The sequence below is a fragment of the Lathyrus oleraceus genome, chromosome 5 (genome assembly GCF_024323335.1).
Source record: "Lathyrus oleraceus cultivar Zhongwan6 chromosome 5, CAAS_Psat_ZW6_1.0, whole genome shotgun sequence".
Lineage (NCBI taxonomy): Eukaryota > Viridiplantae > Streptophyta > Magnoliopsida > Fabales > Fabaceae > Lathyrus > Lathyrus oleraceus.
Window position 1 is genome coordinate 159,617,832 of NC_066583.1, and position 14,825 is coordinate 159,632,656.

General features: G+C 38.0%; 1 protein-coding gene across 1 annotated transcript; it reads left to right on the top strand.

Moving 5' to 3' along the window:
- Positions 1 to 12,906: 12,906 nt before the first annotated feature.
- Positions 12,907 to 13,682, top strand: LOC127079415 (proline--tRNA ligase, cytoplasmic). The gene is made up of 4 exons (XM_051019798.1): positions 12,907 to 13,033; positions 13,110 to 13,195; positions 13,317 to 13,409; positions 13,596 to 13,682. Exons 1-4 carry the CDS (start codon positions 12,922 to 12,924, stop codon positions 13,680 to 13,682), a joined length of 378 nt encoding a protein of 125 aa, XP_050875755.1. The 5' UTR covers positions 12,907 to 12,921.
- Positions 13,683 to 14,825: the final 1,143 nt, after the last annotated feature.

Genomic DNA, 14,825 nt, shown 5'->3' on the forward strand with positions numbered 1-14,825 from the left:
GCTTCAGTTCACTTCCAATATGCTTGTGGATGGTGAATCAATGAAGAATCAAGCAAGTTCTATAGCAATTTTTGCAGAAAAATGAAGATGAAAAGTTGAGAGAATTTTCGGATTTTGGATTCTAGATCTGAGATGAATGAATGCTCATGTGATTGTCTGTTATGATTAAGTATTTATATGTGCTGTTAATCATTTGTGTTAATCATCATTAGCCAAAACCAAAAGATTAGTGAAAATGGAGCTTTATGCAATTTTGGCCAAAATGCCCTCATGCATGTGCATGGCATGCTACAGTCACGAATTTCCACTTGAATTGAACTTCAAAACCTGTTTGGATGCTGTAGCGGTGTATTCGTCGCTATATGATTTATTGATTAAACCATAAGCAAAGCATACAATGAATTCGAGTCGCCACCGCACTTTTATTTATCCAAAGGACTGGCTAAAAAGCAAACAAAAGCCTAAGAAGTTTTACACGTAGAAAACTAATAAAAAGATCAGAGAGTCTGGGTAAGGGGTAAATTACGCAATGGGAAGGTGTTAGGCACCTACTACGTCCTAGGTACTCCTAGGGAGCCCTTTTCACACTTGTTGTATAAAAATGTTATTTGTTATGAAATATTTATTGTGCAAACAGGATTGAGATGATGAGAAAAGAATGTACAAGTTAATTATTTTTTGGGTTTGAACGGATGAACCCGTTGCCTACGTACCTTCCATCAAAGGTAAGGATCAAAACGCCGTAGTTCGGCTAAAAGATTTCCAAAAGTTAGTGGATTCAATTTTAAACACAAGCCCTAAGGTCTTACGTTATCCACGGGAGAAAACTCAACCTTATACAAACAACAAGTCCACCATGTGAGAACAGCTTCAACATGCTAGTGAGGGGTTAACCCTATAATAAGCAAGGAAGACTTACAATTCAATCAACTAAGGACGAATAGGTGAGATTGACATCAACCAACTAGGATAAATCAAACCTACGGCTAATGTATGAAAACTTAACAAGAATGGACAAAGCCACAAAACAATTGAATGGGTGAAGTTAATTGATTATGATTATTCACAAAAGGAGGGTCAAAGTATGATTAAAGATTGATTCTAAAGAAGTATTATGAAATGGAGTTTGAAAAAGTCAAGGACTCGGGGTCCAGGTTTTTAATTTGAAAGCATGAAGATGTTCGCACAATATTTATCTCAAGTTTTGAAAGCAATGTGTGAAAAGGTTTAGGACAAAATGGGATGAATGGATGAAGATGGAGTGTAAAACTTCCTAGAAGGTTCACCTCTTGAAATCATATAGAAGATGATTCAAGTGTGTCCTTTGGAATAGGCAATGAGCAATAATAAGCAAGCAAAGCAAAAGAAGAAAGCAAAAGCGGATACAGGATGCCAATCACTGGACTTATACCAATCTCCTAAAACAGAACTGGATATCATAGGCCACTCTATGGACTTATACCAATCTCCTCAACAAAGAAATAAAAGGTGGATACCGGATGCCAATCTATCTGGACTTATACCAATCTCCAACAAAGCAAAACAAGACATGGATGTCAGATGCCAATCTATCTGGACTTATTCTAACCTCCAACATATGATCATGGGAAAACAAATGCCAAATTACACGGACTTACAATTGCATCCTCACATACAAACAAATGCATCAAGCAAAGAGAAGATGAGTGGCCAATGAAATGGTCTTATACTCACTTCCATATCATAGGAACAATGGCCAATGAATGGTCTTACAATTGTCCTCAATGGGCAAACAACAAAGATATGTCATAAAGACAAATGAAATGATCATGCACTAATGAGCAATTAATGATGATAAATGCACAAAGCATGCAAGCAGACATGTACAAATGAACTAAGTAATCAATCAACCAAAGTCATTCAGCACACTCTATAACCAAACAATGAGGCTCATACAAAGGGTTAGGCATTGAAGCCAACTGGAATAGGGTTAATGGTGCTCTTAACCTTGACATTGAGAGCCAAGGTGAAGCAGATGAAAGGATATGAGGGGTGTGCCTCATCACTCTTATCCCTGGTCGGAGAGAGCATTTGAATATCAGAAGGTGTGGGAGTTCAGAAAGATGGAACTCTCTCCACAAGTTAGACTCTATAGATCTTGGGTTTTTACTCACTATGCATCAACACAAGTAATGTGAGCAAGGTGAGTGACTCACAGAATAGTAGGAGATAGGTTACATATCTCTTGGATTCTACCAATTGCCTTATTTAAAGGACTTTTCCTGCTTGGGACAAAAGTAAACAAGCACAAACATCGCCTCTTAAGGAGGACTTCAGACAGTTGCCTGGCCAAGTAACAGGCCAGGTCTTCCAGACTACATGAAGAAAAAGGATTCTACCTCAATGCAAATGCTATCAAGCAAAGCAAAGCAAGTTCTTAAAAGAACTGAGCAACTAATGGTACCTGAAATCAGTCAAACAAAATCAGTATACAATTCAAACTCAAAACCAATATAAGATAAGGGTCAACAGTCAACACAATCAGTCAAATGTGCAATGCACATAGCTCAAAGCATCTGAGCTAAGCACCCTACAAAACACACAAGTTAGTTCATGATAATCAATCAAACTCAAATAACATGCATAAGTCTCTTTAAGGCATTTGCTTCTTCACCTGAAAAAACAAACTCAAACGTGAGCAACAAGACCACTAGGACAAGCCTAGGGTCAAAAAGAGATAAGAAATCCACAACAGCAAGTGAAAGCTATCCAAAATCAAGTTCAAACAGTTAAGAAACAAACCCAAGTGGTTTCATGTTCATATCATTCATCATTATCATTTCACAAACAAAATAGGTCAAGGCATGTCAAATAGAACCTCAAAGAAGTCAACAGAAAGATTCAAGTCAAATCCAATCACAAACATTTCAATAAATCCTCAAATAATTCATGATCAAACATCATCCATAACATGATAAGCATACCAAATTTCAGCTCATTTCGATCAAAGGAAGTAGGTCAATGAAAATCAGAAAGTCAAAGCAAGTTCTAGCAAACTCATGCAAAGCATCAAAACATGCACCAACTTCAATAAATCATAAAACAGTGACAACACATGATAAATGAATGGGACTAAAACCATGACAAGCTTTAAGATGTCTATGATTCACATGTCAAATTTCAAGTCCATCCAATAATGCATGAGGATTTCAAAAATCATATAACATCATGTGTCACAAAAAGTCAACAAATGACCAAACAGGGGAGAAAATTCTAATCAAATAGGAAATGCCATCAATAATTCCAGAAAACTTCACACACATTCTCAACATGCACAAGTATATTCATGCAAAAACCCAGACCATTTTGAGTTCAAGAAGCATGGTAATTAAAATCATGAAGTTGGACATGCATGGTGTGACACAAATTGTCACACCCCTATTCAAAAAATCATATCTCATCAACCAGCAATGATAAATTCACAAACTCTACACCAAAATCACCATGAACATGTCTAGTTTAAGCCCAAAAAGTTTGAGAATCATTGGAGAATGTATCATCATTTCACAAGCAATTTGGCAAAGCATAGGAAAAATGGATACACATGAACAAACCCTAGCACATTTTAAAATCCACACATTCAAAAAATCTGGAAAAATCATCATAAGAAACTAGAGATCAAGAGGAGCATTCCACAAAAAATCCCATCAAATTTGGATTAAAATTGAAGCACTTATGATTTTTTGAAGATTGGCATATCAAATGAAATAAATATTGAAATAATGAAATGATTTAAATAAATATGAAATCGGGAATGGCAATTTGGTAATATCCCGGTCCCTTAAGTGAAACGATGCGTTTCACTTAAGGAGGTGGCAAGCGCCCATTGGCTTCATGGCCCACAAACGGGAAAATCATGCAGAATAACATTTCCACGGATCAAACACAACTTCTGGGCTTGGGATTTGGGGTTTAAAGCTACAGTCATCATGTTCATCCACACGATGAACAAATTTCTCAGTTTTTGGAAACAAGTATATCATTCGAATCAGCTAACCATGCTCATCAACATTCTAACCCTGATTTTCGCTAACTCATGCTAACAAAAGAGAACTAAGGAAAAACATATTCACATATGGAACTTCATGACAACATAACTCTCAAAATACTCAACCATTTTCCCCGATTCAAAGTTCAAAATAATCAGCATGGCAAGATCTTTCTAAAGCATAGCATGATTTTAAGAATGGCTAGGTTCGAAATTTTACCTAGCTTGAAGAACAGTGATGATTTGGTGGTTGTTTGGCTGTGTTGAGCTAAAACAGATGCGCAGGGAGGTTGGTATTGATGAATGGACAAGTCTTGAAAGCCCAGCTGCCTTGATTCTAGCTCAGAATTTGAACTGCCATGAGAGAAAGCTTAATGGAACAGTAATGATCTTGGCCTCACAGTCGTGATTTGATGCTTGCAATGGCTTCACAAATGTTGGTGAATGATGAAACAACCAACAGGGCACGAGTTGTTTTGAGAATTTTCAGAAAAAGTTCCAAGTGAGGAAAATGAGAGTTTGAGAGAGAATGAAATTTTTGATCTGTTTGTGAAGTGTGCCTAGGGTTTCTCTACCAGAAATGTGAAATATATACTCTGTTTAGCATTGCATTAGCTTGGTTAATTAAGTGGTAATGGGATTTTGCTAAATGAAGTGTTTTTGCTAATTAGTGAAATTCCACTTATGTTGCATGTGCATGGCACTACAGTGCGAAATTGGGCTTTAACACATTCCAAACTTGATTTCTGAACATTTCCAATTGGTAAAATGCATTGGCAATGGTTAATTTGAAAGTCACTTTTTCACCTCCTCTTTTTTTAATTCAAGCCACTTGAAAAAGGCCATTTTGATTGGTTGATTTTTGGTGAAATGTGATGAAGGATTTGGATAGAGCACATCAAGTATGACTTGTAGCAAAAAACCTCACTCAATTTGGCCAAATGGTTTGGAAGATATGCCACTTTGAAGTTCAAAATTTTTTGAGAATGATTTGATCATAACTTGCCAACCACACATGAGAAATGAGTGTTCTTGGACTTTTTGGAAATGGGAGAACAAGATCTTCAACTTTCATGTTGGACAAAAATTCATTTGAAGCTTGTATGAGGATGTAATTTTGAGGAGAAGAACTTTCCATTTTTGGCAAATTCCAATTACAGGTCAACTTACTATTTTTGGCAACTTTTTGTCTGACCTCAAATTCTTCACTATGGATGCTTGACATGTTATATGAGGCTTATATGGACATGAATGAGACCTCCCAAACCAATTCCCACCATCAAATCACTGATTAAATGCACAGTTGACCATAGTTGACTTTGTTAAGGTTTTGGTTGACTGAACCATGTTCTGATGAATTCCAAGCCCCTACCACTTGGGATTTTGATTCAAAATGATGTCACAACTTATATGAACTCTTGATGAATGATCATGGTGCCCAAATTCTTCCAGAATGGCCACCATCTATCTCAATGACTGACTTTGACTGATTTGACCTAACTTGCTTCATCTGCAAGTAACATGGTGAGATGACAATATTTTGTACCTTTGGTTAATAGACAGATGAAAAGCAATGATATACAAATGCAAAACATGCTTGGTGATCAAGAACCAAACTCACAAGATAACCCACCCACTAGGAGGGGAGCAAAGGTGCACAAAGATCCTTGAGGCAATGATATGGTATGATATGATGCCATGAGGGATCTTAGGGACAAAATTGGGGTCTTACAGATGCCCCTATTTAAGGTCATTCTAGCCGGAGAAGTGAAGTTTAGAAATCTTCATCTCGACGCGGTAGAATGGGCTTAAATAACAGTAATGAGACAAATTTTGGTCTCTAAGAGACCTCATGATGCAAATGTATGTATGCAAAAGACACAAACTCTGTGGGGATACAGTTCACACAGAAGAAAAGACGATCCATCGGAGTAATACACTCACCAGGACAGAGACTCTAACAATACTCTTATTGACGATAGTAAAAGAAAAAGAATGCGTGAGCAGGGCACGACTTCAAATTGGGGAAAAACAAAACTGACACCGCGTGAACAAGACACGACTCTGATTAGGGAATGACAGAAATCAGACTGGAGACCTCACTGGGGAAAAGAAAATTCCAAAGGAAGAAACATCCATTGGAAAGACACAAGCTGACTCTTGGGAAAAGCAATATGAAACTCCACTGAGGGAGTACCAAAGAAATGAGGTGTTACCGGTATAAGGGTAACGAACTCAGGAAGAATGAATATCTAAGACCGGTATAAGGGTGAGAGATATCAATCGACCAAGCATCTGAGAAAGACCTGAAAAAGGTACATAAACTCAGGAAAATCTGACTCCACAGGGGGACCGAAGTCATAATAGGGAGCAGAAGGGGAAGGAACACCAGGGATACCGAAGTATATAATAGGTGACCGACCAAAGCGTGAATTGGTATATATGCCAAAACACTCATCATCCGAAAGGAGGGCTTGAAAAAGCAAATCGACTTACAGGATGGACATTCGAATCCACAACGGGAAAACGAACCTTACTCAATTGGGGACACAAACCCAAAGAGTGCATGAGATACAATATCCATTACCGGCAGACCGTGGATAAGAATACTCCCATGAGATATATTATCTATTACCGTCAGAACGTAGATAATAAACTCGCATGGTAAGAAACACCAGAGATACCGAAGTATATAATAGGTGATCTACCGAACACGTGAATTGGTGTATATGCCAAAACACTCATCATCCGAAACACAAATGGGTTAAAGGATGGATATTCGATTCACAAAGAATACGAATCTTGCTCAGCTGGGGAAAATCAACAAAGGATTCCAACTAAAGAGCGCATGAGATATATTATTCATTACCGGCAGACCGTGAATAATATACTCGAAAGGAAAAGACACCAGAGATACCGAAGTATATAATAGGTGACTAACCAAAAAGGGAGACAATCGATACCAAGCATCCGGGTAAACGAAAGATAACTCAAGGGGATAAACTGCAAGCATCCGGCAATTATCCAACAATAAAGAATATTCGACTCCGCAAAGGGAAATAACGAAATCTTACTCGACCAGGGAAACACAAAAGGCTTCGACTGAAGAGTGCATGAGATATATTATTCATTACCGGCAGACCATGAATAACATACTCGCATGGAAGATTATCCACAACCGGTATGAGGGTTAATGAAGGATAAATCAACCGAAACAAAAGGTATCGGGATACCAAACTAGGTATATAATGATAACCGATCAAAGGGAATAACAATATTACCAACACAAGGGTAAATGAAAGGAGACCCGCTGGGGATAAATTGCAAGCATCCGACAATTATCCAACTGTATCGAAAGGCACAAACTCCGCTGGGGAGAAACATCAACACTTGGGATTTACAACTACCGAATACGGGGTAGAAGACCACAGACTCAACTGGGGATAGAAATCACCACAGGGAGACATCAACTCTGTTAGGGATAAAACCACAACAACAAGGATCCACTTATAACCAGGACGAACCACAAAGGTTACCTCTGCAAGGGGAAAAGAGATAGGACTTACAATTACCGAATACGGGGTAATAGCCATACTCTGGTGGGGATAACCACGAATTAGGGTTTACATCTACCGAATACGAGGTAGAAAACCAAGAAACTCTGCGTGGGGATAGAACAAATCACAAATCCGCACGGGAAACCGAAAAAAGGTTTATAACAAATCACAAACTCTGTTGGAGAGTAAGAAACAGGATTTACGACTACCCCCTACTAGGTAGAAAACCAACAATTCTTGCCGAGGAATAAAAGGTATATAACCAACAATTCCGCTGAAAAGGCAAAGATAATAGGACTTACAACTACCGGTATAAGGGTAGAGGCCCGAAAAACTCCACTGGGGAACAACCCACTGGGAAGCACAAGATAATTGACAAATAGCCAATTCGGGAATAATCCGAAAAGACAGACTGAATCAAGACACGTCCTAATGAGGATGTAACTCAAATAGGAAAATCCATCCCAATATATATGTTGGGAGGAAACGGAAGAAACCGTCATCCACGAGGATATATCTCAGTGGGGAACTGCAGAAGGAAAGACAACAGACACTTTCTGCTTATGGGGTTGACTCTATATGGAGAGATTTAACACCCGACATCTGCTAGGGGAGATCTATTGGGGATCTGCATCACCATAGCAAGGAACAACAAACAAAAGATATATGGCAAAAATGCAACATGAATATCTGAATGTTTATGAATATGCATGGATATGCGTGATTTATGTTTGATGAATGCTGACAAAACACACATGTCTAACACCAACAGGTCCAGGAATCAAACGTCCGGTATTATACTTCCAGGGGAAAACCAACTGGAAAGCCAATCTGCGGAGATTTACATGCTATAAAGCATAGATCTGCGGTACTGCTGGGGAAGTAGAGGCTTAGAGATATCAGGGAACAAAACCAAATCTCTGAGTGATGGATCAGCAAACAACCCAACCAGGGTACAGAAAGTCACAACGGGCAAAACAGCCACCAAGACGAGTCTGTTGGGGAACAAGAGAAAATCTCGAAGATCCGCAGGGGATCTCAGCATGAACTGAGAAACAAAGAGTTCTGCAACTCCAAACAACTCCGGGGAACAACCCATTGAAGGAGAATAACATCATCCAAGTAGAATCCAACTGCATAAGCAACTCTACTGGGGAAAACTGCTGCCGGAGAAAACTGAGTCTTCAACAACACTCTGCTTGCAACTATGCTGGGGAACAACCCCATCACACGATCTGAAGAAAGAAGATACTACCAAACCAGGAATATGAACCAAATGTCTTACCTGTTGGAGATCATGCCACCCTTGGGAAAGCATTGAGATATTCTTGAGTATCCTTTCAACCTTGTGAATATTCACTTTGTTTAAAACAACAATTTTTTTGAAAAATTTGATTTGTTTAAAAACAATGATATGTTATCAATTAAAACATGCAAAACATTTGTTGAATTGAAACAAATAAGAGTGCAAATAATTGGATAAAAGCTCAAATTGATTTGATGGAATGGTAGCCTGCAAATGGCGAGACTCCATAGATCTGTACAAATTTGAAATCAGTGATATATATTGGAAGAGGGCTACATTGAACATAATGATCCTTTCTCTACCAATTTGAATCTCGATGTATTCGAAGCTTCAGTTGGACGACGAATCGAGAATCCTCTGACGAAATGACAACTGTGGAACAGAAAGTCTTGTCAGGATGCAGTTACTTGCCAAATCCCTAATTTTTGCCTAGATTGCCCCAGGGTGAGGTACTCAATCTAGCGGGATGCAAATATTCTTTTTTTCAAGTCTCTAATTTTTGCCTGGATTACCCTTGCGGGTTCTCCACCGAGACGCTCATTTTTGCCTAAGCCTCCCTTTCGGGTTTTCAACTTAGCGAGCTATTCTGTTTTTTTCATTTGCATATACTTTTTTTTAGGAAAAGTATCTCTTAACTGCATCTGAATTCACAGGACGAGTGAAATCCTCCCCGCCATTGTTGTAAGCATCAATGCTCCGCCTGAAAAGGCTCTCTTAACAACATATGGACCCTCGTAGTTTGGAGTCCACTTGCCCCTGGAATCGGGCGCGAAAGACAAGACTTTCTTGAGCACGAGGTCACCTTCTCGGAACACACGAGGCTTGACCTTCTTATCAAATGCTTTCTTCATTCTCTGCTGATATAACTGACCATGACACATGGCAGTTAGCCGCTTCTCTTCAATCAAATTCAATTGGTCATAACGACTCTGAATCCATTCAGCATCAGTCAACTTGGCTTCCATCAAGACTCTCATTGATGGGATCTCCACCTCTACTGGGAGAACAACTTCCATGCCATAAACAAGAGAGAAAGGGGTTGCCCCTGTTGAAGTGCGTACAGACGTACGATATCCATGCAAAGCAAATGGCAGCATCTCATGCCAATCTTTGTATGTGACAGTCATCTTCTGGATAATCTTCTTGATATTCTTATTAGCAGCTTCAACAACCCCATTCATCTTAGGTCTGTAGGGAGAGGAATTATGGTGTGCAATCTTGAATTCAGCGCACAACTCATCCATCATCTTGTTATTCATATTAGATCCATTATCAGTAATGATCCTCTCTGGCACACCATAACGGCAAATCAGCTGGTTCTTGATAAACTTCACAACCACCTGCCTGGTTACATTCGCGTACGAAGCGGCTTCAACCCATTTGGTGAAGTAATCAATTGCTACGAGAATAAACTGGTGTCCATTGGACGCTTTCGGCTCAATCATGCCAATCATGTCGATTCCCCACATAGAGAAAGGCCATGGTGATGAAATCACATTCAGAAGTGTCGGAGGAATATGAATCTTATCCGCATAAATTTGACACTTGTGACATTTCTTCACATACTTGCAATAGTCAGACTCCATTGTCAGCCAATAGTAGCCTGCTCTCAACATCTTCTTAGCCATGGCATGTCCATTGGAATGAGTACCAAATGAACCCTCATGGACCTCAGTCATCAATAGGTTTGCTTCGTGTCTATCCACGCATCTGAGCAAAACCATATCAAAATTTCTCTTATACAGCACTTCACCACTGAGGTAGAAACTGCCTGACAACCTTCTCAAAGTTTTCCTATCTTTCACAGATGCCCCAGGCGGGTAGACCTGGTTCTGGAGGAAATTCTTGATATCAAAATACCAAGGCTTGTCATATTTCACTTCTTCGATTGCAAATATGTGAGTTGGTCTGTCCAAGCGCATCACAGTAATATTGGGGACATCATTCCACCATCTGACCATAATCATGGAGGCAAGCGTAGCAAGAGCATCTGCCATCCGATTATCCTCTCGAGGAATGTGATAAAATTCAACTTCTGTGAAGAATGTTGAAATTATCCTTGCATAATCTCTGTATGGGATGAGACCAGGTTGATTCGTCTCCCATTCACCCTTGATCTGATTAACAACCAGGGCCGAATCACCATACACATCAAGATACTTGATTCTCAAATTAATGCATTCTTCAAGTCCCATAATACAAGCTTCATACTCCGCCATATTATTCGTGCATTTGAAAGTTAGCCTTGCTGTAAACGGAATGTGTGAACCTTGAGGAGTAATGATCACTGCCCCAATTCCATTTCCATATTGATTAACAGCGCCATCAAACACCATCGTCCATCTGGAACCAGGTTCCGGACCTTCATCAAGTGTAGGCTCATCGCAATCTTTCATCTTCAAATACAGAATTTCCTCATCAGGGAAGTCATACTGAACAGACTGATGATCGTCGATCGGCTGGTGCGCTAAATGGTCAGCCAAGATACTACCTTTGATAGCCTTCTGAGCTCGATACTCAATATCATACTCAGACAAAAACATCTGCCAACGGGCAATCCTCCCAGTTAAAGCAGGCTTCTCGAAGATATACTTAATTGGATCCATTCTGGATATCAACCAAGTTGTATGATTTATCATGTACTGGCGCAAATGCTTAGCAGCCCAAGCCAAAGCACAACACGTCTTCTCAAGCATAGAGTATCGAGACTCACAATCAGTAAACTTCTTACTGAGGTAGTATATAGCAAATTCCTTCTTCCCTGATTCATCTTGTTGACCGAGTACACAACCCATCGAGTCTTCAAGAACTGTCAAATACATAATCAAAGGTCTTCCTTCCACAGGCGGAGACAATATCGGAGGTTCAGACAGATATTCTTTGATACTGTCGAAAGCTCACTACGCCAAAAATGACTTTTAACAGCGCATCTTAGACAGCGCTTTTAAAAGAAAGCGCTGTCTAAGGTTAAAATTAAAATAAAACACGGAAAATGTTCCAAAAAAATAATGAAAGCGCTGTCTAAGGGGGGTCTTAGACAGCGCTTTCTAAAAGCGTTGTCTAAGACCCCCCCTTAGACAGCGCTTTTAGAAAGCGCTTTTAAATATAGACCTTAGTCAGCGCTTTTCATAAAGCGCTGTCTAAAGTCTTTAAATTAAAAAAAAAAATTAAAACCAAAAGCGCTGTCTAAGGGGGGGTTTAGAAAGCGCTTTTGGAAAGCGTTGTCTAAGGCATACCTTAGAAAGCGCTTTCCACAAAAGCGCTGTCTAAGGTCTAATTAAAATAAAATTTCAGACTCCATTTTTAAAATATTATTTTAAATATTTTATTAAATTATTAAAATTTTTTGAATATCAAAATTTAAAAAAATTATTTAACTTTGAAACTATTTTCAAATAATTTTTTTTTAAAATTTCAACTATTTTTTTATCTTAAATAATATATTTTTATATTATAGGATGCCAAAATTAATCTTTTAATTTTAAAAAATTAATATAAAAAATTTATAATATTTAAAAAATATTTTATTATTAAATTCGCTTTTAAAAATAAAAAAATTAATTTATTTTAAAGATAAAACAAACATCCCCATAATGGTTTATCGAATAACTATTATGTATTTTCATTGTCTAACTATTATGTATTTTCATTGTCATAAGTGAGAAAATATAAATGATGCTATTTTAATTAGATGATACATTTAAAAAAAATAAAAAAAATTGTAACGTAAATTTTACAATTTTTATGAGACTATTTATTTTGTAAATGTGACTAGTAACAGTAGTAGTAGTATTATAGAAAGTAATTGAGATTTGAGAGGATTACCATTGAGTAAATACCTACAAGAGTGACCGAAATACCAAAATAAAAAAAAAGACAAGTTGACATCTAGACAAAGTGGCAATTTAATCTGAAGCTAAAAACCCTAGAGATAAACACAGTCTCCCCGTCACGCCACAATCGCTTTTGCACGCTCCCTTCTCCCTCGCCTCTGCCTTCTTTCCAACCGTATCAGGTACTCGTCGTTCACAATGGCGGGGACCGACGACAAAAAACAACAAAAATCCGTCGAGAAAAAGAAAGCCGCCGGCGAAAAAAAGCAATCCGCCGCAAAACACCAACCCGCCGCAAAACAACAGCCTGGTAATTTCACATTAACGACGATCCTTCACGTTGTTGTTGCTGATTTACGTTTTAGTTTAACGGCGAAGCTTTGTAGGTGGAAAGAAGAAGGAAGTGAAGAAAGAGACTGGATTAGGTCTTACCAATCGGAAGGCTGAGAATTTCGGAGAGTGGTATTCTGAGGTACTATTTGTGTTAATCTATTGAGTAGTTTGTATTTTGACCTGATTTGTTTTTGGTCAAAGTTGTTTATCTTGATCTGATTGCTTTGCATGATGTGTTTGACTTTTGATTCATCTTTCAGGTTGTTGTTAATGGAGAAATGATTGAGTACTATGATATTTCTGGTTGCTATATTCTTAGACCTTGGTCAATGGCAATCTGGGAGATTTTGCAAGTATGTTTCTTAATTGCAGTATGCGGTTATTCCATATAGTGTGTGTTTTTTTATACTGAAGTTTTTTGTGTTGTTGATGTATACTAAGCTTCTCAGATATGGATATAGAAGTTATATATTTCTTTCTGTTAAGCATTATGTAGCTCTTAGTTGTTTTTTTAATTTTAAAAAGAAATGTATGTGCAGGCATTTTTTGATCCAGAAATAAAGAAAATGAAGATCAAGAACTGCTACTTCCCTGTGTTTGTTTCTTCTACTGTTCTTGAAAAGTAGAAGAAACTTTTCAAACCTCAAGGAGGGGCGCCAACTCCATTACATGGATTAAAGTGGCGGTATATTTTTAATTACCACATTTTTTATTATATTAGTGATGACACTTGATAAAACTTAGGATTTATAATCCATATTTTTTTTTCATATGTAGTGTCCTCAACAACGTAATCAAATAGATTGCGGGTATTTCATGTTGAGGTTTATGCGAGATACTCTTGCTTTGGGCCGATTAAAGATTCCCACCGATGTATGTATTTCTAACTTATGAGTTATTTTTATATTTACACATATCTCATATAATTAAATAGTTGGAATTAATTCAAAATATGTTATATTATTATGTAGTACTTTGAGGAATTCAAGTGTGCATTTTATACAAAGGATCAAGTGGACGAAATCAAAGAGGAGTGGTGTCAATTCATGATAGAGCTCAATGTTTGTTCATAAATTTGTGTAATTAATGTGTACATTTGTAGTATATGTAATGACTTGTAAATGTGTACATAAATTTGTATATATTTTGATACATTTAAGGCAAAATTGGTTTGAATTGGTATATATATATATATATTTGTTAGCCAAAAATTGGTAGAAAAAAGGCCAAAATGGCATATATAAAATGTGATAATTGTCTGTCAAAATCCGGTTGAAAACAGGTAGAAATTCTGGTTTATAAACCTGGAAAAAATGTGGTTTAAAACAAAAGCTTCAAAAATTTTCGTATACCTTAGACAGCGCTTTTGTAAAAAGCGCTGTCTAAGGGGGGGGGGGGCTTAGACAACGCTTTTTGAAAAGCGTTGTCTAAGGTATACCTAAAAAAATTAAAATAGGAGGGTCTTAGAAAGCGCTTTTGGCCAAAGCGCTGTCTAAGGGGGTGGGGCTTAGACAGCGCTGTCTAAGGTATACCTAAAAAATTTAAAATAAGAGGGTCTTATAAAGCGCTTTTGGCCAAAGCGCTGTCTAAGGGGGGGGGGCTTAGACAGCGCTTTTAAGATTTAAAAAAGCGCTGTCTAAACCTTTAGCAGCGGAGGTTTAGACAGCGCTTTAAAGCGCTGTCTAAGGTCTTGTTTGTTGTAGTGGCTTTCTGGCAATCCTCGGTCCAATCATGAGACTGATCTTTCCGGAGGAGCTTGAATATCGGCG

Coding starts and splice junctions, on each gene's coding strand:
- LOC127079415 (XM_051019798.1), top strand. CDS start 12,922: ATGGCGGGGACCGACGACAAAAAACAACAAAAATCCGTCGAGAAAAAG. Junction 13,034..13,109: donor CGCCGCAAAACAACAGCCTG/GTAATTTCACAT, acceptor GAAGCTTTGTAG/GTGGAAAGAAGAAGGAAGTG. Junction 13,196..13,316: donor TCGGAGAGTGGTATTCTGAG/GTACTATTTGTG, acceptor TTCATCTTTCAG/GTTGTTGTTAATGGAGAAAT.